Source organism: Cololabis saira, chromosome 11 (assembly GCF_033807715.1).
Source record: "Cololabis saira isolate AMF1-May2022 chromosome 11, fColSai1.1, whole genome shotgun sequence".
Lineage (NCBI taxonomy): Eukaryota > Metazoa > Chordata > Actinopteri > Beloniformes > Belonidae > Cololabis > Cololabis saira.
In genome coordinates this window covers 26,018,506-26,046,465 of record NC_084597.1, presented here as the reverse complement: position 1 = coordinate 26,046,465, position 27,960 = coordinate 26,018,506, and the positions used below count along the sequence as shown (strand labels likewise).

The following is a 27,960-nucleotide window of genomic DNA, read 5'->3' as shown; positions in this document are numbered from 1 at the left end:
AAGAGTAAGCACATAATAAGATACTATATAAGAGACTTGTGACTAAAAGTACCCAAACTATGGGGCCCTGTCTTAGGATAGGAATGGTGTTCCAGCAAATAGATGTAGCATTAGCGCTGCACTTTAGGTGACATTCAGATGTGTAATCTGGTAAAATTTCCATAGCAGGATGTAAGGCAGTACTTGAAACCATAAAAAGATAAAAATGAGCTGCAACCTTCAGGCGGCACAATAGATTTACTCAATGGATAAAGTCAAAAGCTACGTCTTTTTTCGTCCAACTTTACAGTTTAATTTAACATAAACATTGATATGTACAACATCAATACATTTATTTGGTCCTGTTTTGTGCCTCAAATGAAAATCTTGCTAATGCAGACAATTCCACTGAAATAAATTTAAGTTTCCTCCTGTCTGTTGCTAATTTTGACAATATGAACAAATCTTATTAATTGTTTAAGCACCTGTCTACAGGTTTCACTGACTTTTGAACATCTAAGAGCCAAGCATAATATGTATAGGTCAGAACAGGTAGGTACTTACCAAGGCTGATGCTCTTCCTGCCTGTCGTCCTGCAGGACTTAGTTCTGTCTGTGAGATCTCTCCTCCTGCAGTCAGCTGCCCTGTTATGTCAGACTGACTTCATTTGACTGATTAAATAAAGTTTATCTGACTGAGAGAACGAGTCAAACGAAAAGCAGACCGATCTGTCTCATGTTATCTCCGCTGTACAGTGCCTCCTAACTCAGTGCTTCTCCAGCACATTCAGACATAAGTCACTTATTTTTTTGGGGTCAATTGCATTTGCCAAAGTATGTAAAGGAACAATATTAAATAGAAATGTTCTATAACAAATTTCTGTGATGCATATATAAAATCAATTCAGTCCGAAAAGATAAACAAAAAACAAATATTATGCAGAAGAATTTATTTCCATGATAAACATTTTAACAAAACTTTAAAAAGTGCATATACATGAACATTGGCAATGTACAATAAGTAAAAAAAAAAAAGAAAAAAAAGGTAAAACTCCCAGGAAGGCTTACATCTTCCACTTCACCTCACATGCTTTGGCCTAGACTTGTGCTCTAAAATACACTCATTAATAAATGGACCCCTTCAAAACCTAGCTTTTAACTAGGTTTGTCGCTTTGAACCTGCTACCTGGGACAAATAGGATCAAACAAATAAAAAAAGAAAAGAAACAAACAAACAAAGAATTAAAAGCAGCCATTTGTAATGTCATTTTCACAACTTATAGATGATCCAGTGTCAGTTTTGTTGTGGTATGAACACGAGAACTCATAAGTGCTTCTCAACACATTGTAGCATAATCAGTGTTTATCTTAATAATGTTCACATCTGCAAGCAATGTACTCAAATAGCAAAATTGTACGGCAGGGGAAAGATATGTACAGATGGTAAAATTTTTAAAACACCTCTATCCTCTAAATGGCAGTTCTCATCCCAGCGAATAAGGTTCTTCAGCCAGCCATTGAACCAATACAATATGCAACAAGTTTCAACAATATCAAACAAATACAATATTAGTATTATAGGCTATTGATAAATGGAACTTCCTCAAATATGTGTGTAATGAGGGAGAGCAGGCTGCTGTGGATGGGCTTACGTGTGCTTGCATACAATATATCATGTGTCATGTTTAAATTTAAACATTGCAAGAAGGAAGGTTATTACTGGGAGTAAGGTTAAGGACATACAAAAAGCCAGATCATCAACAAACGCGCAAAAGACTGCAAAAATTCTGATGCTCTATGACAGTGGTACGACTGAAGTTAAGGCACTTAAATAGAGAAGCAAATTGCAAATGTCAAACAATAAAACAACCAGAGAAAATAATTTTGAGACATTAGTAATAGCACACAGGAGGTCTAACAACTCTATTAAAGGTAGGGTACGCAATTTCTGGATGATGTAACACCTGTTGGTATTTGAACAAAACATCAACAGAACATGGGGAGCGAGTTCTCCCCTTCACCTCCTCCACTGCTCCCCAAGAAAACGGACTCATGCGCACAAGCACATGCATGAACTCTCCCCTAATGGTGACTTGCTGAAGCAATTTGTCATTGTGTCTATTTTTCCAGTTTAAGAGCCAGACCTGTGTACAAAGAACAAATGAATGGAAAAACAAAAACATTGTACTCATGAGGTGGGAAGTTAGTTGACAGTTGGCAGATATTTACTGACTCTGAAAGTGTTCGAGGTTAAAAATAGCTTAGAGTCTCATACCCTACCTTTAAAAAATTAGCCTGGCACCATCTTGTGTCAAAATGTTTAATAATTATGTTAATCTACGATGCATTCGCTTCCAAACATGTCAGTAAAAATGTGAGATTCCTTTTTTTTTTTGGAGGGGTGGGGTGGTTCAGATTAAATTGGAAATATTGTCGAATACAGATTTCTAACATGTAGTTAATATTATGAAATGTTTAAAGTAAACCAAAACCAGTAGTTTCATTCTCCAAGGCCTAAAACGGCAAACCACCAGCCAAAATGATGCAACTGCAAGGGGGTCATGCCTGAGATATCAAATGACAAAAGAGACAATGATGTACTGAATGATAATAACCCTGCTCCCTGCAATATGCTTTTATGGAGGGTTTCAACCCCCCATAAGACATCCACTCTTGAAAGGAAATGGAACGGAATGATAGAAACAAAAAGACTACCGAGTGTTTGAAAACAAAAGAAAGTCTTTGTTTTTAAAGCATTATGGCATGATGCAGAGACGTGACAACAGATTCAGTTACTTTCACTTTGACCATCACGACCTCCTTAAATGGACTTGCATTTTGTCCCCCCATTCCAGACATAAACATAAATTTGGGCATCTTAATTGTGGACCACACACGTTCTCTTGCTAAGAAAACGTGAAGCTACAGCCTGTGGCCGGTTGGCTAGTCTAGCTAGATAACCCTTACTTATATTAGCCAATACTTGAATTAAAGTTCTAATATGTCACATTTATTTAACTAGCCTAAATTGAGCAATACATACAAATGCAATTCATATCGATGCAGTGACTTAGTGTGCCTTTAGTTAGGCATGTTTATTAAGTATCCTAGAATTTAATCAGGAGCAGGCCTTTCCTAGCAAGCAGCCACCGTTTCTTCTAAAGAAAAGGAAAACGAGTACAAGGTTGGTTGCATTCAGCTTGTTTGCCACTTAATGCCACTTGATGGCTCCTTCAGAAAAGAGAAGAGAACTTTTTTCATGTTCAAATTGGTTTCATTTTCATTTGCATGGGCATTTGTTTACTTTCAACAAGCAATGTCTGGCTCTTGCAGTCTCTGTGGAGCAGTGATTCTCAACTGGTGGTCTGGGACCCAAAAGTGGGTCTTTGATCCGTTTTTCAGTGGGTCCTAGGCCTTTCCCTAATGTACTACTTTTCAGTTGTTACACTTTTATTTTTACATTTGTGCATAAAAGCACTGTTAATTCTGTATAAACTGAGATTTAAACTGCACCATCTTTACATGAAATAAATGTGAGAACTGTAAAGTTTTCCTTCTTTTGGGTCGTGGCTTGTCATTAAGGGGTTGTGTTGGGTTCGGAAGCCTTAAGAACCACTGCTTTAGAGCGCAATGTCACGCATCAGCAACAATTACTGTAACTCACAGAGCTACAGTGGACATCACAGCAGAAAGAACTATGAGACTCAAGAAAGTAATGACAGAAGAGAAAAGAAGAGAGTGGCTAAAAAGAGACCTAATTAGTAAATCTTGAACATTGTTGTAAAATGAACTAAACACCAAACCTCTTCACATCAACTCTTTTGTGCCATTTTAATTAATTTTCCACATCTGCTTTAATTACATTTGGGGGTCATAGGGGGATGGAGCATTTCCCAGCCGTGACCAGGCGAGGGGTGTCGTGCACGCTCAACAGTTCATGATAGGATATGAAATCTAATGTGATGAGTTGAACTGTGGAGGTGATCATCAGTGCATTGTTTATGCTAAGCTAAATGACTGATTATCATAGCCAAATTTATAAAAAGGCCAAACAATTCCCCCCAGAATATTAGACTATTTCACTGTCTTTAGAAAGGTTGCAACTTGGTCGCATCTTTAATGTAACTTTTTAGCAATTTGACATCTCTGATGGGTTGTATCACCACTTTCAACAACTTTCTTAACGTGTAATTTTACATAATGCAAAAACAGCCATTTGAGGGGAAAGAAACAGCTAAAAAGAAAATCTAAATGTTTGAATCTTATCAGTGGAGCAAACCTGCAGCTCCCTAAGATTCATTTATTTTAAAGGAAGGAACCCAGGATTCGCTTTTGTGTTCTAATCGAATGAAACAGAAACCCGAAAACAAAACAAAAAACTACCCTGCATATTTACAGTAATACCTTAGTTAAAAATAATTCATTTGCATTCAGTCTTTGCACAGTTTTCTTTTCTCCTGAAGTGCTCAGATTACAGTAACAGTACTTGCATGTGCTTTTCCTACAGGCAGACAGGCATCATTCAGTAGCATTCATGCACACCCAGTGTGCCATAAAAAGTAAGATCACATCATCAACCAAACTGAAAAAACCTGCAGAGTAACACTGTGTGGCACAGCCTTTTTAGACTTGTAACACGAGTTTTTACAAATCCTTGTAAAAAAAAATAACAAAAAGTTTTCAGCCAATGGCACATTAAAAGAAAAGTAAAAATGTAAAAAAGAAAAAAATGTAACTGATTGTAAGGACCTTAAACCTGAGTGTGCGACACTATTAAGCTGTCTTGATAACATACGGTGGGTTATTTTCTTTTCTTTAATAAGAGAAATAATTTTCAAAATTTTCACATAGTTGCCATTTTTTTCCCCTTTCCATTTAGCAAAACAGATTATCAGCAAAGTTTACGAGGACCTGCTGCTGATCGTTAGCCGTCTGGTGATAATCAAATAAAGCCCAGGGAGAGAACCACTGAACGTTACAAGCAAAGAATCTGACAAGATCTTTTAAGCACACACTAGATGCTTTATTCTGGATGTCTCCTTTTCAGAGTTACTGTGCTCGAATTTGTTTAGATTAAATATTCTGTTGCTAAATATCTGAAATATATCTCTGAACTCAGTGAAAGAATACTAGAGTTGTGCTCAAGTGCTTAATCTGTAGATGATACGTGTGCATTAGAGAAAGCCTAAACCCTACCCTCAAATCTTTTTTGTCTTAAATAAGTGATGGAAAAGTTAGGACTGAGACAATGAACCACCAAACGCTATAAAGATTTTAAAAAAGAACAAAAAGGGGTTAAGCATGATATGAGTTTGGTTTCATTTGAAATGATCTCATGAGCTAAAATTAATGAAGTGCGATTAAATATCTGATGTTCCTCAATGTATCTTCTATCATTCTTTCAGGCACAAGATCAAGGCTTAGATTCAAATGGTTAATTTCATCATTCGTTTTAAAGACTCAGTGAACTTTTTTGTTTTTGTTTTACATTGTAATCAACAAAGACAATATCTGAATGGCAGAGGCTTTCTTAGTATGTTGAAAGAAAAAACAAACAACCTTTAAGACATTTTGAACATGTGTTTTTGAACAATGCAGGATCAGCCTTAGCTGAGTGCTGCAAGTACATGATGACATTAGATTTCATGGAAGAGGTCAGGGTGAAGCAGCCACGGAGGAAAGCGAACAACACACTCTTTAACTAAAAAAAACCCCAACAAAATAAACTTTTTTGAACTGTTTGTGGTCCGAGAAGCTCATATATGATCACATCCTGTTGATAAATTATGCTTTCACATATAAAATAAAAGAAAAGAGCCCTCTACAGATGTAACGGCAGCAGTGGCAGGAGACGTAGAGGTTGAAGTGAAGTGAGCGTAGCAACGCGAGGAGCTAGTGGATGAAATAGAACAGGCTCATGGAAATATCTATTGAGCTTCCTCTTGATTACTGTTGTTGAGCTGATTGAAACATACAGCATACAGACAGAAAACACAACACTTCAGGTATTTTTCTCTTCAATATTTTTGTGCTAAATGTAGCAATCTGGTATCAGACAAAAAACAACAACAAGATTCAACGCACAACCGCCGTCTCACCAAACCGGTTGGTTGAAGGTAAGAGTACTGCATCTCTGCAAGGATGTGGTCAGGTGTTCATGATCTGACCCAGGAAGCGTCTGCGTTGCACTGAGGAGCAGGTGAAAAACACGGGGGAATCTTCCAGAGGGATCCAGGCGTTAAGCACATGGGTTAAAAAACAACCAGCATCATCCGGCTCTTAATGTCAGGCCTCTACAACAGGGCACTGTAAATGCTCAAAGAGCTCCTGCAGCCTGGTGAAAATGGAGCCATGAGCCCAGGACGTTACAGTAGAGGTCATTTCAGAGCTCTGTTTGAGATATGACACCACAGCAGTGGCCATTTAATATTTAACAGCTGTCATACTGGTTGAGGTAGTGGTAAGCCACCTCTTCTATCTTGTCAATGCGTGAGATGCTGTATTAAGGCAAGGGCCCCACTGGGAGCTGGCCCTCCATGGCCATGCCTGGCAGCTTCTCAAGCTGCCCTGCCCTCTGTCGCATCAGTTCAAGTCCAAATTCCACCCTGAGTCCTGGTATCTGCAGTTGGACGAGACTCTGCTGCTGGAGCTCAACTCTCCGTCCATGTTGCAAATTTAACCCCTCGGCATCAGTCACATTAATGGTCTCGGTGCTCCGTCTCAATGTCTCTTCATCCACGACTCCCCCCTGTGGTCCATCCATGTCCACCGCTGAGCTGCTGTCGTGAGGCGTCTCCTCACAGTTCATGGGTGAGAAGAGTTTCTGGTGGTTGGCTCGAGGGTGCGACGTGTCACCGAGGGTGCAGGTGGCACAGTGGTAGAGATAAGAACAAGGCTGGACCAGGTCAGGTGGGACGACTGCAGGGGTCGTCAGCGGCTGCAGGATCGACGTGGAAGAGAAATGCGTCCCTGGTGGATCTATGCATATTGAGGGGATGGAGCAGTGGCGGGAGGGGTTAAGGCGGTGGGAACGGCCTCCTGCTGGACGGTCACAGCGCCGTCCTTGTGGTAGACGCATGCAGTCTTTGCAGGACTGATAGGAGGGTTTCACTTTTAAAGGGTTTCCTGTGCTAGCACTGTCCTAAACACATCAAAATAAGAACAGATGCAGTATATGGTCAGTGGCATACAGAACATTTACAATTAATTCATTAATATAACTATTTTAGAATATATGAATTAGCGCTGGGCGATATATCGAGATTTTAATATATATCGATATACAGTATTTTCAAACGCAATATGGTACGAGACAATATCGTTTATATTGATTTATTAAAAAAAAAAAACTATATGATTTTGATATAGCTTATTTTGTGACAAATTGACTTGAATGTTTTATTTGAGATTTGCACAAATGTTTTGTTATTTGCACAACTGTCAACCTCAGTGGAAAAGTCTGCCTGTTACTGTCTACATTGTATTAATTGCAATTGTGTATTTTAATTTAATTGTAATGCAGGAAAGGGATATTTGTTTTATTTTATTCAAGAAGCATTTTTATTCTATATATGCAGGCAGTTTATTTTTATTTCATTTGTTTTATACATTTTGATATTGTGCAGACCTCTGTTAATAAAGGAACCTGTGTGACATTTGGCACGAGGCTTTGTATTAAAACTGACTGTTTTTTTAAGGGTTTGCCTCAGAAAAAATGAAGCTAACAGAGATGCTATGCTATAATGCTTTGGGGGAAACCCCAATTAAGGCACAGAAAAAATATCGATATATATCGAGTATCGCCATTCAGCTAGAAAATATCGAGATATGACTTTTGGTCCATATCGCCCAGCCCTAATATGAATGTAACATGAGGTGTATTTTCTTAACTCACGTCAAAAGCTGCAGGACAGCTACGCTTGGCGGCTAGACGGTTGCTGTTGTTAGTGTTCAGGTTGGCTAAGCCGATCCGGCTCTCCTCACTCCTCTCAGCCTCCTCTCCCACCTTCACGCCATCTGAATTCCCAGGTGTTTGAGCCAAAGCTGCCATCTCAGCTTCCTCCTTCTTGGCCTCCTCCTCATCCTCTTCCTCCAAAGTGCTGATCTCCAGTCTGTGTCTCATGTCCTCTAAAGGATCAAGGCGGCCGCAGGTCTGAGCTGCTGTGCCCTCCCCAGGCAGGGTTAAGTGGGCCATCGGGAACCCCTCGTCCTCCAGTAAGGCATCTCTCTCTACGTCTTCAATCTCAATGAAAACTCTCTCCATTCCCAGCAGAGGCGGTCCCCGTACCGGTGTGGAGGGCTCACTGTCGAGTGCAGAGTCTGACAATCGTCTGAAGTAATAATTATAGTTCAGCGAATCTAGGGGTTCCATCTCCAGACCAACCCCCCTGCAGGGAGATGCCCCGCAGCCTCCCCAGGCTGCGTCCTCTCTGAGCGCAAGCGTCTCCTCTCCGCCAGTGGAGTGTCCCGATGCTTGCAAATCATCTGAACCATCCTCATCTGTGCCAGGTCTCCACAGCTTATTGTGACGCTGTTTACTGTGAAAACAAATAATTAATTTAACTGCATGTAAAGAAAGATTCAAAGATTATAGCACAGGGGTCGGCAACCCAAAATGTTGAAAGAGCCATATTGGACCAAAAACACAAAAAACAAATGTGTCTGGAGCCGCAAAAAATGAAAAGTCTTGTATAAGCCTTACAATGAAGGCAACACATACTGCATGTAGCTATATTAGTTATAACTTTTTTTTCATTATGCACTATGCACGAAATGTCAAGGAAAAAGTTGAAATGTCGAGATTAATGTTGAAGTACAATCTTGAGAAAAAAGTTTGAAATGTCGAGAAAAAAGTGGAAATGTCAAGAAAAAAGTAAAAATGTTGAGAAAAAAGTCGAAATGTCGAGAAAAAAGTTGAAATGTTGAGAAAAAAGTAAAGATGTCGAGAAAAAAGTCGAAATGTCGAGAAAAAAGTAAAGATGTCGAGAAAAAAGTTGAAATGTTGAGAAAAAAGTAAAGATGTCGAGAAAAAAGTCGAAATGTCAAGAAAAAAGTAAAGATGTCGAGAAAAAAGTTGAAATGTTGAGAAAAAAGCCGAAATGTTGAGGAAAAAGTGGAAATGTTGAGAAAAAAAGTCAAAATTACGAGAAAAAAGTCGAAATGTTGAGATTAAAAAGGAAAGGAAAAAGGACGACAATAAGAGAAAAAAAGAAGAAAAAAGGGAAAAAAAGAAGAAAAAAAAAGAAAATAAGGAAAACAGAAAAAAAAGGTCAAACATTTTTGAAAAAGCTCCAGGGAGCCACTAGGGCGGCGCTAAAGAGCCGCATGCGGCTCTAGAGCCGCGGGTTGCTGACCCCTGTTATAGCAGCACCGAAATAAAATTACACAAAAGACCGTATCTTGCGTATCTAAGCAAAACATGACCCACTCACCTGGCATCCAGGATTCCCTGGTATTCTTCCAGCTGTCTCATGAATCCGGCGTTGGGCTGAGCTATACTCCGCTTCTGCTTGATAAAGTTACACGCTTTTTCTAGCGACCAGTTGTACTCCTTCATTGCATAAGCAATAACTGTAGAGGCAGACCGGCTCACCCCCATCTTACAGTGCACCAGGCACTTTGAATTATTCTTCCTATTAGAAAAGGAAAAGAAAAAAAAAAATCAATGATCTATTTCATGAAATTAGTTGATAATGGTATTATACACCTTTTTTTTTTTTCCTTCAAATCTCATGGTTAGACAGTTACATAGCAACCACACTTGGTGTGCCATCTCACATCTCTATTACTGGGGCAACTCGTTTCCACATCGTACACATAGAAACACGTCTTGCGTGATCACAGCCTCATTGTTAAAGAGAGATGCAGCATGATGTGAGCTGCTGAAACTGTGCTGAAATCAGAGCACTGCTTGAGCTGCATATCATTTAGCAGTTTTTAACATGTATCTTGTATGGTGCATCCCAGAAGAACAAGATCACTGGTTTACTTTTATGTGTAGAGTCTCACTTTGCTTTGACTATAAAGTTGTAGGTGTCGTTCCAATGGGCCAGCAGGTCAGTAGCATTCTCATCGTACACACGGACGTTGTGATAGGAAAACATCCCAGGAAAGAAGTTGTCGATCTCTCTGGTGACATTCAGTATGTATCCGACCCTGCAACCAAAACAAATAAGACCTCATCTTTTCTTCAATTTCTGTTATTAATGTACATAAAATTGATCAAAACTGTAGCTGCAGTGATTACATTATTGCATGAAAGCCACCAAGATATCAGTCTATGTTTCAAATTAATATTTTATGCTTTACTAAAGTGTTAAACAAAATGAATGATATGAAAGTAGACAATGCAGCACCAGCAGGTAACCCATGACTGTGTTTTTGTCTGGACTTAAGCTTAAATTCAAGTATGACAACGTTTTTAGTTAGACTTTAGTATCCAACAGGACAGATATTTATTGAGTTACATTTAGTGTAAATTGACTTTATTTAACCTGAACTGTAGTGTGGTGAATCAGTCCAAATACGAGTAATATTATTAACATTACATGCTAATATACCAAACATTTAGTTTCCTTATTTTTTTTAACCTTGTTAATATTGCACTCTTACCCACAGTCGCGTAGTTCTTCAAGGTTGGAAGCGTTCCACTCAGAGCCCTACCGGAGAGTAAAGACAGGTTTTCTGATTAACAATCCATTTATTTATTTATTTTAATTCCATCTTTATATCTTGTTCAGGGATGCAAGGGGCTGGAGCTGCACCTACCTGACAGTTTACTTCCCTCCTTCCCTCCCTCCCTCCTTCCCTCCCTCCCTCCCTCCTTCCCTCCCTCCCTCACTCACCTCTAAAGGGCATAATATATATGTTTTTGGACTCAGGTCTCCACATAATGACGCTCCAGCTGGTTCTGAACCAGACGGCCCCTGCAGGTGCTGATGGATATAAGCACCTGCACCGCTGTCTGATTATTTTAAATAATTTTTCTTTGAATTGACAAATATAAACCCAACTGAGATTTTTTTTGTGTATCAATGTGGCATAAATGTTTGTTGGGGAACACAAACAAATAATTCAATATCAGCTTAATAAGACTTAACAAAAACTAAATTCATATTTAAAACAATTTCCAACATGTTCAATAAATCTGAGTTTACTTTTGGAAACCTGAATTTAAAAGAAATAAACAGGTGAGTAGTAGAAACTGCATTAATGGTGGATGTTTTCCACACTATCAGGGACTACCAAGCCACATAACTCTCAACACTGTTCAGAAAATGCACCCGAATTTATCCAATCTTCAGTTACATATTTATTTATTTTTTCCCCTTTGTGAAGCTTTGTTTTCCTTACTCTCTTAAAGTTACAACTATTTGCAAAAGATAAATTTTACCTCATCCACTGCACTTTTGAAGTTCAAATTATTTTTGGCATTTTAGGATCAAAACTTCACAAATCATTTTGCCACTTGTCCTACTTTTGAGCTGCTTTGTTCAGGACCTCAATCTTTCCAGACCTTTTTAAACTGCTTAAAACTATGATAGCGTTACGTTTAAAGCTCCAGCTGTAATGGGCATATTCAGGTCGACGCCACTGCACCATGAGCTGGTATAGATGGAAAGGTTTAGTTGTTTAAAACAACTAGACAACAACTAGATCCTTCATATAGAATAGAACAACCTTATTCAGATGTATTCAAAGAAAAAGAAAAAAACAACAACAACCTTTTCTGGTCAATACAATCATCTAGCTAATGGGTTTAAAGCCAGGTTCAAACTCAATTCAAGAACTTTACAACAATTTGGGGCAGCATAATTTCAAAATTGGAATAAAACTCTGATTGGGAAAGATCAATTATAAATGGTCACAAATAGTATAAACAGTAAAGAAATTGCATCTCACCAAATATACATGGTCAAAAATAAGTGTGGCCTTATCCATCTGACCCAGGATCAACAGCATCTCGTTGTCGATGAACTCCTTGTATTCCTTGAGGTTGCAGCTCATGTGCTGCTCCAGCTCATTACGGATCTGACAAAGAAGAACTAATATGTTAACCTTACCTTTCCTTAATTTCTTAATCTTTCCTTAATTGGTTTATGATGCTTTTCTTCCTTTAATTATCTAGAATAACTTATTTAAATTAATGTATCTATCAATACAACATTCCAAGGTATAATTGCTTTAATGAGCACACCTTGGAAGCCTTTGGCATTTGTTAGCCTATTTTCACCCTTTCTTGAAAAGACGATTAAAAACACCCACACCGAGTGCACCAACAGCTGAGCTAATGATGTGGCACAAACCTCTTTTGAGGTGATGTTCTCCAGGTCTTGAAACATCATTATATTACGAAGTTTGGCTTTGATGAGACACTCCGTTCTCTCTCGCTCAGTCGGTCTGCAGACAGTGAATCAGCGCATTAGTCCGTAGTTCTCACCAAAATCCGTACTAAAATACTAAAACAAGTTTCCAGTAATGATGACAAAGTTTAAAAATTGCCGTCCGAATCTCCCATCCTGGTTGAAGACATGCCTTTAGCCATTTACTTCTCCAGTAAAGGGACAATTAGATACGCTTCAAGTATTGTAATGTTGATAATACCTAAAAAGAAATAATGTTAATACGTCACTCATCAGCTGGGGTCTCACCCGTCAACAAACATGTTGGGAGACTCAGACCTGGTGGTCTCCAGGTCGGTCATAGCGTTCCACTCATTGATGAAGCTTTGTTCCGAGGTGATGTGGCTGTCATAAAAGGCCATCCACGTGAGAGCGATGCCCCCTGGGAAGTAGTTGAACCGGCGTGACACTTCGCACGCCTTATGAAGGACCTGCAGGGCAGACCTGGCGTGTGGAAGAATGGTTTAAAAAAAAAAAAAAGGGTTTATGGAAATTATTGACTTTTCTCCTATCTTTATCAGTATTCTAAAAATACAGGTTTATGTGCTTGAAAAATGTTCATGTAACGTGTGTGTTATTCCAGGCTTCAAAGGTAAAATCTAACATTTTGCATCAGGTCATGATGAGGTAAGGGGAAACAAAGTGGTAATTCTGACCATTGACCAGCAGGTGGCAGATAAATCCTAAAATACTCAGTATGCTCAAGGAGGTGCATCATAGTGATGACTGGGGTAAATTACAATATCCTTTTCTCCAAACCACTTCAACTGAAACCCTTTGAAATATAGATTTTTTTTAAAAAGTTGGATGTGACTGAATGTTCCTCCAAAGTTTAATGGTCACTTCAGGGGACAACAAATGTAAATATACCTGCTGATGTCAGTTCTTTCATACTACACACTTATTTAAACAAATACTGAGTTTTTTCTATATTTATACTTAATGAGAACAAGTATATACTGAACCAAAAGCCCTGAAGTAAGTGAAGACTCAAAAACTGGTTTAGATTTTTAGACAGTTTTTATCCAGCACTGATTACAACAAGCACATTGCAGAACTTCTGTTATTTATTTATTTTTATTTTTAAGGGCCTTACTCACCACATGGCCTGCACAGACACAGGCTTGAAGACATGTGACCGCCCTGCTGTGTTCACACTGAAGCCTCTGGTGAGGAAGAAGAGGAGGAGGATGAGGAGGAAAATGGGGAATTAGTCTGAGTGTAGATGGATGTGAGGGGTGAAGAGGGGATGTAAACACAGACTGGACAGGGCTGGTTTGTGCGACTATTCAGGGCACCAAACGGTGGAACATTCCTCCAGCACACAGAGACAATGTTAACAGGTCAGCAAGAACTGTTCTCACGGAAAAAAGAGAGCATGTAATACACGTCTCTGCCACTGGGGGCCAGTAAAGTCTACAATAAAGAGCGACCAAAACACATTGGCCGGGTTTCCCAGATCAGTTAAGTAGTTCTTAACAGCGAAAGACTTCTTTCAAACCTTCTTAAGGAGCCTGTGAAAGAAAATCGCGTTTCCCAGAGTCGCTCTTAGCTTAAGTATCTCTTTCATTAAGAAGGAAATGAAAGATGCTGCTGACCCAGTCTTTACAACCATCTTAGTGAACAAAGACTCACAGATCCAGCCGCGTCAGGCAAATCAATATCACACCAAGCAATGAGATATTAAAACAATGCACCCCGCACAAATTTTGATCTATTTTATACTTTAGATTTATATTGTTTAGCATTTATTGGTGACAGCAAAGGGGGAAAAAAAAAGAAAAATAAGGAATAACAAGTGTGTTCCTGTATATGCTTTATGCATTACGCACAAATAAAACGATCATCATGAATGGCCGGGTTTCCCAGATCAGTTAAGTAGTTCTTAACAGCGATAGACTTCTTTCAAACCTTCTTAAGGAGCCTGTGAAAGAAAATCGCGTTTCCCAGAGTCGCTCTTAGCTTAAGTATCTCTTTCATTAAGAAGGAAATGAAAGATGCTGCTGACCCAGTCTTTACAACCATCTTAGTGAACAAAGACTCACAGATCCAGCCGTGTCAGGCAAAACAATATTACACCAAGCAATGAGATATTAAAACAATGCACCCCGCACAAGTTTTGATCTATTTTATACTTTAGATTTATATTGTTTAGCATTTATTGGTGACAGCAAAGGGGGGAAAAAAAGAAAAATAAGGAATAACAAGTGTGTTCCTGTATATGCTTTATGCATTACGCACAAATAAAACGATCATCATGAATATCATTTATTTGATGATTTGGCTGCTATACATCATGTTCTCGCTGCAAATCAACCGCGTCACCGTGCGCGAAGCAGAACTGTTTTTATGAACGCATTCGTGCGTCAGCACTTCAGTCCCCTGGACGTGTGTCGGACCGCGCTCTCCAGGCAGCCGGGACACCGATCCTCCTGCGCCGCGCCCGAGCGCATCTATGTGATGACAGGGAAGCAGCAGCTGATCAACGGGATCCTTTGATGAATCGTTCATTACAGTCTCAAATATAATCAATGGTGTCGGTTTATATTAAAGAATCTTTTTGCCCAGAAGAAAAAAGAGCGAAGACAACGACCCATAACTATTTTCTTCTCTTGAAAAAACCCACCTGCGGGATGCAGCAGCATCAGAAGAGCAGGAATACGTGCGTGGCGGGGATGATCTCTGCAATCTGAAGCCCTCTATAATTGTAAAAAGAATTTCACTTATCACGGGTTCTTTTTGGAACATAACCCCTGCGAAAAACCAGGGATTGCTGTAATTCCACGTTGCGATTTGCGAAACTCGCCTTCTCTTGGCTCATGTTTTTGAACGCACACACCCGCCCACCACGTTTCCTCCCGGTTTCTGCGTGTGGGGAAAAAAAGCCTCACTGTAGCCAGAAATAACGGAGTAACGCACCGTTTGGATGAAAAAGGGTCATTGAATTATATTTATCATCTTAATTTTTCATTATAACGCACAGGCAGCAGGGAATTAGTGCGTTAGGCAGCAGTGCTGCGTGTGAAAATGCGCTGATAGTGATCGGTGATCGATTTGCCTGGCATCGATTGATTTGGTTTCAGAACCGGACAGCTGCTCCAAAGAGCTTCTGAAAGAGCGAAACTAAAGAACGGTGTTAAGAAGTCATCTGGGAAACACCCATATCTTAGGGTTCTCTCTTAGTTCAAACCTTCTTTGAACCTCTCTTAAATCCTTAAGAGAGGTTGGATCTGGGAAACCCGGCCATTATCTGCAGCATTAGAAATGTACATGTGCGGAGGTACTTTTTAAAAATAAAATCTCCATCAGTAGTTTTTGTGCGTCATTATTCAGAAAATTAATGTCAGTTGTAATTTGCACATCTTATCTGGATGTGGAAGGGAAACTTACCCATCTCCATCTAAATGGATGTTGGTATCACTCCACAGTGGCAAAACCATCCCAATGGAGCAATTTTTACTGTAGACAAGAATACAATTTTTATGAATCAAATAATCAGAGTCAAAGTATACCAAATGTGGCTGCACAGTGATTATACCTTTCCTTGTCTGTGAAATCCATTCCTAGAACAATATTTTCCTCTGTATCTTGATGTCCATTAGTGTAAATGACAACCATGTAACGCACACGATCCGACCACCCACTTTCTAACCGAACAGCCTGTAAAAGATAGGACAGTTAGAAAGAAAAACATCTTAGTGAATGTAGAGGCATTATTGGATCACTCTGGTACCCCATCTGCTTTCAGAGTAGAAACAGAATGGGCTACAGAAATCCTGCTAATCTAAATATCACATCCAAGCAGGAGTCAAAGTACAAGAATAATCTGCTTGGCTGGTGCACTGAACAACGGATATTTGCTAACCATCAGGCACAAGATACTGTATTTCCATGTTGTGTCTTCTTCACGTGTGTGTATATCATTTTGAATCAAAAAATGTGAAATGCATGAAACAAATGAACTGAGTATATACAGCAGCAACAACAATGAAACACAGTTAATACTGACCAGCTTGATGCGATCTTCGGACCGTAGGATCTTAAACATGATCTGCAGGTGTTGAGGTAAATCACCTGGAAGTGAATCATGAACACTAATTATTGAATGAATGAAAAGGTCGGTTAAAGGCAGAGTAAGCGATTCGTGAATAACGTCACATTTTACCAAAACCTAAGAAAACAGGGCACGCTAGCTCCTCTCTCCCTTTCTCTGACCCTCCAGGGAAAACATGACCTTTTACAAGCACAAACCCTTCCCCTTTCACTGATTGACTAGAGCAAAGTTTGTTATCATTTGGGGACAGGCCTCCCCCACTCTGTTTGTTTTCAGTTTAAGCTCTTCTTTTTTTTTAATTTACACATGAATTGGTGAGGAGAAATTTATTGAATGCATGTGTTGTAGGTTTTAAAATCACATAGAATCACTTACCCTACCTTTAACTGTTTTTAAATCACCCAAACTGACTGGATATTATCATCAGAGTCTGAATCTCAAACTCAATTACATATTGCCTCTTGCAAAGTCACATTTATTTGAAGGCAACCTCCATAATAAACAGTGACTAAAATAACAAAAGTTAGGCTAAAATGATCACAAGCTTTACAGGAAACAAGGAACACAATTTCCATCCATCCATTCATCCATTTTCTACCGCTAATCCGGAACCGGGTCATGGGGGCAGGAGCCTTAACAGAGATGCCCAGACTTCCTTCACCCCAGACACTTCCTCCAGCTCTTCCGAGGGGAGTCCGAGGTGTTCCCAGGCCAGCCGAGAGACATAGTCTCTCCAGCATGTCCTGGGTCTTCCCCGGGGTCTCCTCCCGGAGGGACATGCCTGGAACACCTCCCTAGGGAGGCGTCCAGGAGACATCCGATACAGATGCCGAAGCCACCTCCTGAGTGGTGAGCTTCTCACCCTATCTCTAAGGGAGCGTCCAGCCACCCTGCGGAGGAAACTCCTCTTGGCCGCTTGTATCCGCGATCTTGTTCCTTTCGGTCATTACCCCAAGTTTATAACCATAGGTGAGGGTGGAAGTGTAGATTGACCCGTAAATCAAAAGCATCGCCTTTCGAGTCAGCTCTTTCTTCACCACGACGGTCCGGTTCACTGACCGCATAACTGCGTAAACTGCACTAATGCGTCTGTCAATCTCATGCTCCATCTTTTCCTCACTCATGAACAAGACCCCAAGATATTTGAACTCCTCCACCTGAAGGACTTCTCCCTTTCCCGGTGGAGAACCACGGCCTCGGTTTTGGAAGTGCTGATTCTCATCCCTGCCGCGTTGCACTCGGCCTCAAACCGCCCTAGCGCATGCTAAAGGTCCCGGTCCGATGAAGCCAACAGGACAACATCATCTGAAAAAAGCAGAGATGAAATCCTGTGGTTCCCAAACCGGATCCCCTCTGGCCCCTGGCTGCGCCTAGAAATCCTATCCATAAAAATGATGAACAGGACCGGTGACAAAGGGCAGCCCTGCCGGAGTCCAACATGCACCGGGAACAAGTCTGATCTACTGCCGGCAATGCGAACCAGACTCCTGCTCCGATCATACAGAGACCGGACAGCCCTTAATAGAGGGCCCCGGACTCCATACTCACTGAGCCCCCACAGAATGGCACGAGGGACACGGTCAAATGCCTTCTCCAGATCCACAAAACACATGTAGACTGGTTGGGCAAATTCCCATGAACCCTCGAGCACCCTGCAGAGGGTGTAGAGCTGGTCCAGTGTTCCACGACCGGGACGAAAACCGTATTGTTCCTCCGAGGTTCAACTATCGGCCATATTCCCCTCTCCAGTACCTTGCCGTAGACTTTCCCGGGGAGGCTGAGAAGTGTGATCCCCCTATAGTTTGAACACACTCTCCGGTCCCCCTTTTTAAACAGAGGGACCACCACCCCGGTTTGCCACTCCAGCGGTACTGTCCCCTTCCTCCATGCGATGTCGCAGAGGCGTGTCAGCCAAGACAGCCCTACGACATCCAGAGACTTGAGGTACTCAGGGCGAATCTCATCCACCCCCGGTGCCACTGAGGAACTTATGAACCACCTCACTCTCACCTCGGCCCTCTCGTTCACCGGGGTGAACTCCAACACATGGCGGCTGAGCTGGGGGGCCAAAAACAAGCCCACACCAGCCCGCCGCCTCTCACCCTGGGCAACTCCAGAGTAGTGGAGGGTCCAGCCCCTTTAAGCAACTGGGTTCCAGAGCCCAAGCTATGTGTGGAGGTGAGCCCGACTATCTCTAGTCGGTATCTCTCAACCTCACGCACAAGCTCCGGCTCCTTCCCCCCCAACGAGGTGAAATTCCATGTCACCACTGTGAGGGTTTTGGTCCAGGGACTGCTACCCAGACCACATAGCACCAACCTGTCATGGTCCTTCCTTAAGGTGGTGGGCCTACAGGAAGAGAAACACAATTTCTCTTTCTTTTTTTGTTTTAAACATAAACCTAATGTCACCTACAGGCTCCTTCAATGTTTTACATACAAAATGTGTTCACATCTCATGAGCATCAGTTTCTAAAGTGATTTTTCTGACTTTGTTTAGAGGAAAAATTAAATATTTCTATACAACCTAAGAAAGAAAACTGCTTGAGGTGGTTTAAATGGATTAATGCGTTTCAGCTGTTCTACCGCAGGCCACTTCAGGCCCGATCAAACAAGGAAACAGTTAGAAAGTGTGTTCAGAATAAACTCAGACAAACCCACAGAGGGAAAAAGAATTTGCCTTTTGTCTAGGCCTTATCTGTGCAGCCAATGTGCACAAGAAAACAAGGAACAAAAGCTTTTAGTGTGTTAGATCCTACAGTACCTGCATGTTGGTGGTGTGTTGGCGTCTTTGGTCCTGTGGCACCGCCGCCCTGCTGGAGGAACAGTGCGGCTCCTTTGACCATGAAGAAGCTCTCACTGACGCTGGGAAAAGCGAATATATACAAATGAAAGATCAGTGCTACTGAGGACTCGTCAAGAATCAGTTTCAAACATGTTTCATCAGCTCCTTATGTTTTGAGTCGATATCCTCAACTCCAACCTCAAAATGAGATGATTAGTAAATTATGCTGCACTTATGTAATGCCATTTTTAACACAATCATCCCCCAAAGAGCACAGTGAAAGGCAATGTGGGGTTCGGTGTCTTGCCCAAAGACAGTTCGACACGATGGGAGCAAGGATCACTCCAATAAGCTTACAGCTGGAGGATAACCGACTGAATAATCTTCAACCACACTATTTCAATATTTTCCTTCTTGTTTTCAAAAGGGAATTAAAACAAATCTTCCCTTGAGTTTTGTACAGATTAAGGAGATTAAGTGATACTAGCCAGGCCAGCCATCCTAACTTTTTTCCTCTTTGATACAAAGAATTCTGAAGCCTGGTTCCTCTGGATTCATTCATTCACCCACTTATCCAAGTTTGGTCACGTGGATAGCAGCCTAAAGCCTGAATTATGGTTCTGTGTCAAACCAACGCAGAGCACACGCCATCGCCGTGACGCCGTCGCCGTGATGCCGTGACGCCGTCGCCGTGACGCCGTCGTGAACCCTTCGGACTTCTCCGTCACTCCATTTCGTCGCGGTGCAGCACCCCCCGTGACCGCTAATTTGAGATCTTTCCCTGAATGGTTTATCCGACTTTTTCCGGTCACAGTGAATCAAAGAGATAAGGACAACTATTGTGCAAAAAGCCAAAACAAAAAAAAAAAAAATCACACATACACGAAGAAAGGAGCGCTGAAAGTTCACGACTGCTTCAAACCGTAAACCGGAAATGCGTTGCTTCCAAGTGAACCAATCACAGTCCTCTCGGTCTGCGTCGCCTCGACGCGTAGTTACAATTTTCGGGAGGTACACGTCAGTGACGGCGTGTGGTACGCGTAGGCACAGCGTCGTTTTGACACAGAACCATAACTCAAGCTTCAGAGGCTCAGACCTCCCTCTCCCCAACCACCTCCTCTAGCCTCTCTCTGAGAATACCAGAAGTGTCGCCAAGGCATTCGAGAAATCTAATCCCGCCAGCATGTCCTGGTTCTGCCCTGGGGACCTATTATGGCATCTAATACCTATTTTAAACAGGCCTTGAATGTCTTAAAAACAAGCTTTTGATTGTTTTTGCTAAATAAATTAGAAATTCAGCCTCTGAGCCATGTCTTTATCTTCCCATTCTCTAACCTCATTATCTATGCGGGATTCTGAGTGGGCGGGGAGGCTATGATAATGAGGCTCTGTGCTGATTGGCTGCCTGAATGACGCGATACACCGCTACGAGAAAAAGGCGGAAGCTCCGGCCGGCGGAGTTGTTTGTGGGCGTGGTTTCACGCATCGGAGGCCAACCTATGTAAATCGCATTTTCGTGATGTAACGAAAGGGAGCTCGCTCCCAGCGCGCTCCCAGCGCTCCCTGGGCCGCGGAGGAAAGCCCGGTGTTCTGCTGATTTCGAAAAATGGTTTCCTACCTTTGTAGAGCTACAATTTTACTGTGTTTTACTCCCTAGCCCACTTCCTTTTCTGTCCATTTTTACATCGTGCAATAAATGATTGGCGTGGCAATCAAACTTTGACAATCGACTGTGCGCGTGCGCAGAACCACAAAGTAGCATTTTTCGGCAGGGAGCAAGGATCGGCAAAACACCGGCCGGCTGAGTTTTGTTTAAAATTGAATTTCTTTTGCAAATAAAACCTGTCTTCCTTTTTTTTTTTTTTTTTTTTTTTTTTTTTTTTAATAGTGACTTTTGGACAATCTTGCATGAGTCATTGGATAAAGCTCGTCCACAACCCGTAGCAATTAGCTCAGCTTGGTACATTTTGTAGCAGTGGAAATGGCTGCGAATGGGAAGGTACCAGACCTACTTCACAACAGAGAATTATTGGAAAAAAATGTGAATCCTTCAAAAGCAGTTTTAAATGACTTCAAAGTTTGTTGGCATGTGTGAATGAAGCCTAAAGGAACATTAAACTAGAAGTGACCCATGTCTGTTTGATCAAACCATTTAAGTTACATACCCCATGAATGAAAAGGTCTTTGTTCAGTGTTTCTTGAAGCGTTTAGCAGAACATAAGGTTCATCCATGAAAATCAGCAGAGTCCATATTCACAATGATTACAGCCTTCACTAGAATAAATGTACTGGCGTTTTGTGGATCATACCATAACTACCTAACCTGCATTTAATGACGCTGTCCTGTCTTAAGACTTTGATATAAGAGCTGCAGAAGCTTTAGCAATTTCACAGAACACAAGGGAGCTTTGTTTAGCCGCAGTCTGACTCTTCTTGCAACAAAAACACACAAAGCCTGGTATGACTGAGTGGGACCATCACAAGGCCTTTTGTTTCAGCGCCTCTGCTATTTGGTATCATTAGATGAGTTTGGAAATGAACTCTGAGCCTTGAGATGCAGAAGGAAAATTAACCTGATAGCAATAACTTATATAGCAATAACTCACTGAAGAAACTTACAAAAAGTGTAAAAGGTAAAATATAAAGATCTTAACTTTTATGCTAGCAAAAAATGTAGATTTTTGGGACAGCCTTTTTACAATGAATTGATAGTAGATAAAAGTGTATGAATGAAAAAAGATAAGTTTTTGTTGATGTTTGCTGCTCTGAGAACTTACATGCGATAGATCTCCGTCCGAGCCAGAGCGGCTTTCCCTACAAAGTGAGGCAGTATGTTGAACATGGCTTCACCTGAAGATTTCACAACTAGATGCATCCTGCCGGTTGTATTATTTATTCACCACAGAAAAACTAGACTTCATCCAAAAACAACTTTCTTATTAACGCCCTTGTGTTTATCCTCTACGGCTGGATTCTCCTCGGCGTGTTGCCTGCTTTGGTTGTCCCGTCTTGGCCTGACACGTCCTTTTCTTCCACCCACAGCTTACTTTCCATCTCAAGACTTGAAGCTTTGGGTCCACTCAGATTCGGCTCCCGTTCTCTTCTTTGCAGCACGTGATTTGACTAACGGTACTCCCTATGCAGCACTCCACAACAATGCCATCATTCATGTGAGAGAGCGCAGGCAGTGGGAATGATACTTGGCGGCACTCTCATGTTTGACACACAGAACCCTAAATCAAAACTCCACAGTGATGAATCATACAGCATGACACGGCTGTTTCAGCAGCGGCAAACATACACGCACCCGGCACAAAGACGGTCTTCGCGCCAAAGCTTTGCTGAAACATGCCATGATTCTTGTGACGTCGAGTTGATTATAGCAAAGTCATGTGACCTTGTGGGAGCAAATGTCTATGTGCTGACTGCCAACGTAAATGACAATTTGAAAAGAACATATTTCTTATTTTTGTCACAGTGAATCACATTTTCTTGCATCACATTTGTTTCCTTGACAACAGCAAGAAACTCAGATCCATCGGGGAGGATAAACTCTCAATCATTTATCCATTAACTTCTGCTTGTCTGGGTTCGGGTTATGATATGGTCCAGATCTCCCTCTACCTGGCCACCTCCACCCAGTCTTTTGAGGGATAACAACACGTTCCCCAGGTAGCGGCAAGCTGTATAGTTTCTAACAACCAACTCTAGTAATTCAAGTGCAATAATCTGTTTTTCTGAAAGTGCAATAACCTTCTCCCTCTAAATACATCACTGGTATTTTTATTTTTGTCTCTTTGCACATGTACACATTATCTGTTTTTCGGGGTTAGTATTTATTTTGTACATTGCTAATTTTTTATATTGCTCCTTTTTAATTACTTGGCTATTTATTGTTTTTTTAGGATATACTTTTTATACCTTTTCAAACTTTCGTGTATATTTTGTAAAAATTGTTGAGCGTGTGTAAGGGTGCTTTCACACCTGTCCCGTTTGGAGCAGTTGTTCCGGAACAGGGAGCGTTTCCCCCTAAAGATCGGATCGTTTGGTATATATGAACACAGTAATCGCGCTCGGATGTGGCACAAAACAAGCGAGCCGAGATCACCTAGGAGAGGTGGTCTCGGCCCGATTCCATTCGAGACCTGGAGCGGTTCATTTTTTTTTATTTGTAGTGAGAACATAATCGACACAGCAACCGAAACAACTCCATTCATGTGTATGTGCGACGGCGGCGCAAGGAAAAGAGTTGGCGCAGAACCTCCACCACCTTCTCTCCGTGCCGAGATGTCATCACAGCGCGGCACAATGAAAAATTAAAACATTTTCAATTCGGGCAGGGTTTGAGCAGCGCAAACCCTGCGGCAGGCGGCCTCTTGCCCGCCGCTGAGCTCGGCGCAGAGCGTAAATGAGAGCGTAAGAGCATAAATGAATGGGAAAGGCGGCGGCAGGCTGCGCTTTGCGCCCTCTCTGTGAAAGTGGCTTGTTGTTTATCCCGGGGTGCGGAAGAGGAAACTCCTTCCACGTTCATTTCTGACCAATCAGAGAACAGTTGGTTCGCGCATGGCATTTGTTAACAGCTTTGAACCGCTACATGTGAACTATTGCCTTGTGAACACAAATCCCGCAAACGAGAAACGAAACAACTGTATCAATTTAGCCTTTGAATCGGAACAAAACAAACGGACCACAGGTGTGAAAGCACCCTATGTTTGCTGCTGCACAAGTGAATTTCTCCTCTGGAGGATCAATAAAGTTTTTATTCTATTCTCCGATAGTTTCACCAATACATATTGGGCCTGTCAATCTCCTGCTATATTCTTTCCCCACTATGAACAAGACCCCATGATACTTTAACTCCTCAGAAACTCAAAGACGGTATTCCATCCCCTTTTCCAACTGAGAACCACGCCCTCACTTTTGGAGGCACTAATTCCCATCTCCGCCCCTTCACACTCAGCTGTGAACCGCTCCAATGTGAGCTGAAGATCCGTGCTTGATTGGGCCAATAGGACCACATTATCCACTAAAACCAAAGATGAAATCCTGATGTCCCCCAATCAAACCCTCTCCACCTCATGGCTGTGTCTAGAATTCTGTTAATAAAAGTTATGAACAAAAACTCCCACCTGGAATGAACTTGTGAACCAAAATCACTGGGTTTGTACAGGGACTGATTGATCCTCATCAATGAAGCCGAGTATCCCATACTCCTGGCAAATTTATTAATCTTTTATATTGGGCTCGTCTGTCCGAAGGTCATTGTCCCAGAAGTCTTTGCAAACCTAAGGTGTGCTTACAATGTTATTCGAAAGCAGAGGCTTTCCAAACTAGTAATATCTGTGCAATCTTTGTCTAATTGTACTGTCATGAACTTTATCATATAATAGCTAAATAAGGTTTGGAAAGTCTGAATTGAAGATATTGTTTTTTTGTTTTTGTATTCACTCTCGTCTTTCTCCTTTGCATTGTGTTAAACCTGAATATTTCATGCTAGCAACCTTTTCGCACTTGCTGATGAGCAATTAGTCAAGTGCATTTGATTAACAGCAACCGGCTGCCTCTCACTCTCTTCATCGCTACTGAAGCAGTAAAACTGTGATTACTATTTCTACACATTTATTTGTATATCTATTTAAATATAGGTACATTGATTTCTACTAATTTTAACGTTGTTGTGCTATATTTAATGGTTTTGACATGTGTGGTATGAATCAATAAATGAATGAAATGAATGATTGAATCAACTATAATGTGTTGATGTCCGCACAACCCAAATACTATTGTGATTGATAATGTTGAACTTATCAATTTTTAATGCAAAGTTCTTACCTCTGATTATTTTTCCTGTCATCGTCACTTCCAAAATCCTGGAGGACAAAAATAAATCAGAAAATTTAAATTTTGCAACAATATTTATAGAACGTCTAAGAAAAATTGAGCCACAATGTCCATGAATAGTATTTTAATTTCCTGCAATAGATTTTACTGCAGCTCAACAGAAGGAGATTTTTTTTCTTGTGCAAAGTTAAGCATGCCAACACCCTCTGCTGGTCAGCGTTGTGTCCAAATGTGCTATGAATATCCCAAAGCGCTGACAGCTGAATCTTTAGGACACCTTCAAACAGCACAAAATCAGCAAAAGGCATATCCAAAGATCAAACACAAATACTCTCTCTTCCTGCTTGCACAATAGTGAGCAGCTGTGCTCACACTGAAATGAAGAGCCCACTTACTGCATCTTTAAAAGGAAGACTGTCACTCACTCCCTGTTTTAAACACTTCAGTTCAATCAGCCTCCTTCAGAACACATAATCCAGTTTCCAGAAAGCAGAGATTGGAGCTCTAACACTGATGTTATGCTCTTAATGGGATGTATAGTCCCAACCTCCACAAAGTCTGTGTTAGATCTCATTAATCTAGAGAAAAGAAGAAGTAAAGCACTGGATTAGTCTACAGACAGTGTCTGACTGTTAATTCATTCTCTGGGAGCTGCTGCTTTCAAATGGACTATAGGTTGTGGCAAAACGCCAAATGGCATGCGTTTCTGTATCTTAAAGTTTAAAAACATTTCACAAAGTTTTGGTGAAATAATAAGCTGAGAATAGGTGCAATTATTTATGAAAGTCCCCAGTGGTGGACAGTAACGGAGTAAATTTACTTGAGTACTGTACTTAAGTACATATCCAGAGGATTTGTACTTTACTTGAGTATTAGATTTCTTTGGTACTTATTACTCTTACTTGAATACATTTCCAAGACAAATATTTTTACTTTTACTTGAGCAAATTTCTAGGAAGGCTGAAAAGTACTCGTTACTTTCAGGTCTGCTCTTTTTTATTCTTCCCTAAAATCCTATGGGACACAAGCTGTTTTTGTCAAAGGAGGAGACCTATCACAGTGCACGCTCTCCACTGGGATGTACGTAAAGTGGAAATACGTCAAGCCTCCCCCTGAGGGGGATCCAGACTTAGTTGGATGCTGCAGGTTCATTTGGTTTCAGTTCATGATTGTTAATAAACTCTGCATCATCTGCTGTCCTCTTATGATCCCATTCATTTGATTTGTTTTTGGTGTTTCTGCAGGTTTTATATAACATTGTGGTTCTAAAAGCAGCACATCAGTGCAGCTGGTTTCAAAGAGTTAATTCTCAGAAACAAGAGTTAAAAGATCCTTAAATTAATTTAGAAAAAAATATAGTAATTTACTGATGTGGAAAAATAAGAAATTTACTCTTACTTTTACTTAAAGTAAATTTAAAAGCATTTACTTTTGGATACTTAAGTACCTTTAAAAGCAAGTACTTTTCTACTCTTACTCGAGTAATATTTTGGCTGAGCTACTTTAACTTGTAACGGAGTAAATTTTGACCAGTAGTATTTGTACTCTTACTCAAGTACTGGGGTCGAGTACTCTGTCCACCTCTGCATAACTCCAAATGAAATCCCCAATAACAAGGAGGGAGAGCCACCTGGGTTGCAACGCAGCAAAAAGAGCACTTTGTCTTGACAGCTAAAACCCAACTGCACCCCTCCCCCTCTGCAGGATTTTGTTTACAAATCCGCTGCCACATTTATCACAAGCAAAAGCTGCACACTCTGCAATAACAATGGAGCAAATTAACTAATCACGCTCATAACAATTAAGCACGTAACACATAAACATACATGTATATATATGACGTATGCAAAGTCAACCCTAGCCGCAGGACATGAAACAGCAGCAGACACCGGTGTGGGCTCCTGCAGGGCATCCCTGGCTCCTCTTCATGCCGCCGACACAAAGACCCAGCCCGGGCTCTCCCACTCACCTCCCCCGCGCTGCTGTTGGCCGAGGATGCTGTGCTGGGGCTGGGCGAGCGCTGCAGAGTCACCAGGGCCATGGTCGGTGGGCTGCAGCCGCGGATGGGGAAAGGGGGGCAGGAGGAGCGCCTATCCTGGAGGATGCACCGCTGTGATGGTCTCTGTCACCGGGTAGAAAACGCCTAGTCACACTCCTCATCCAGCGGCACCTGCCTCCTCCTCCAGCCTGCCGGCCGGGCTCCTGTTCGGGTCCTCCTCGGTGTGCCCTCTGCGTTTACCGGAGTCTTCATGTGCGGGGAATGGTTGAAGGAGTTCCTGGGCTCGTACCAAGTCAGCAGTCCCCAGGAAAGCTCATCTCTGGACAGACAAACACATCGCTGTGCAGGTTGCGAGCGGGGCATAAATGACACGAAGCTTTGCCGAAAGCCTGTGATTGGCTGGCCTACTTCGCGTGCGCGCTGTCATTGGGCCAATGTTGTCAAGGTGACAGACCAGACTAGGAACTCCCGTACAATGTTGATGGATTTCACTTTGTTATGGCATTTATTTATTTATTTAATTCATTAACTACTGATGATTAATTCCAACTTGTGAACCAAAAACACTCGGTTTGTACAGGGACTGATTGATCCTCATCAGTACTCGAGTTGTAAAAAAAAAAAATCAGGGGGGATGGTGGATTTTATTATATGGGGACAGATAATTTGTGCTGATTACAAATAATATAATATATTACAAATAATAGCACTGACCAAAACACCTGCAGAAATACTGCAGGAATGACATAGCAGCAGTTAAATGCAGCCTTCTGTAAGCTTTAAATATCCACTGGGCTTACATCAAATACATCAAAACACAACAATAAAAAAGTTTTCTGAACTTATCAATATGCCTCTGCCCTTCACAGGATAAGTAAAATGGATCACTGCAAAAACTCAAAA

The 27,960-nt window shown here is 41.3% G+C and overlaps 1 protein-coding gene across 1 annotated transcript; it reads right to left on the bottom strand.

Annotated features, from left to right (window-relative positions):
- Positions 1-939: 939 nt before the first annotated feature.
- ssh1b (slingshot protein phosphatase 1b) lies at positions 940-27,351 on the bottom strand. The gene is made up of 15 exons (XM_061734192.1): positions 27,028-27,351; positions 25,050-25,087; positions 19,197-19,297; positions 16,389-16,453; positions 15,918-16,039; positions 15,770-15,838; positions 13,480-13,545; positions 12,629-12,823; positions 12,284-12,377; positions 11,880-12,008; positions 10,590-10,636; positions 9,987-10,133; positions 9,410-9,610; positions 7,873-8,515; positions 940-7,119 (listed from the first exon to the last, which is right to left on the bottom strand). The coding sequence occupies exons 1-15, from the start codon at positions 27,097-27,099 to the stop codon at positions 6,481-6,483; spliced, it is 2,628 nt and encodes an 875-aa protein (XP_061590176.1). The 5' UTR covers positions 27,100-27,351; the 3' UTR covers positions 940-6,480.
- Positions 27,352-27,960: the final 609 nt, after the last annotated feature.

Bases quoted from the DNA above. Each gene is read 5' to 3' on its own strand.
- ssh1b (XM_061734192.1), bottom strand. From the start codon at position 27,099: ATGGCCCTGGTGACTCTGCAGCGCTCGCCCAGCCCCAGCACAGCATCC. The intron at 10,637-11,879 runs GTGAGATGCAAT...ACTCTCCGGTAG, and splicing joins TTTTTGACCATGTATATTTG to GGCTCTGAGTGGAACGCTTC. The intron at 8,516-9,409 runs GTGAGTGGGTCA...TTGTTTTCACAG, and splicing joins CAGGGAATCCTGGATGCCAG to TAAACAGCGTCACAATAAGC.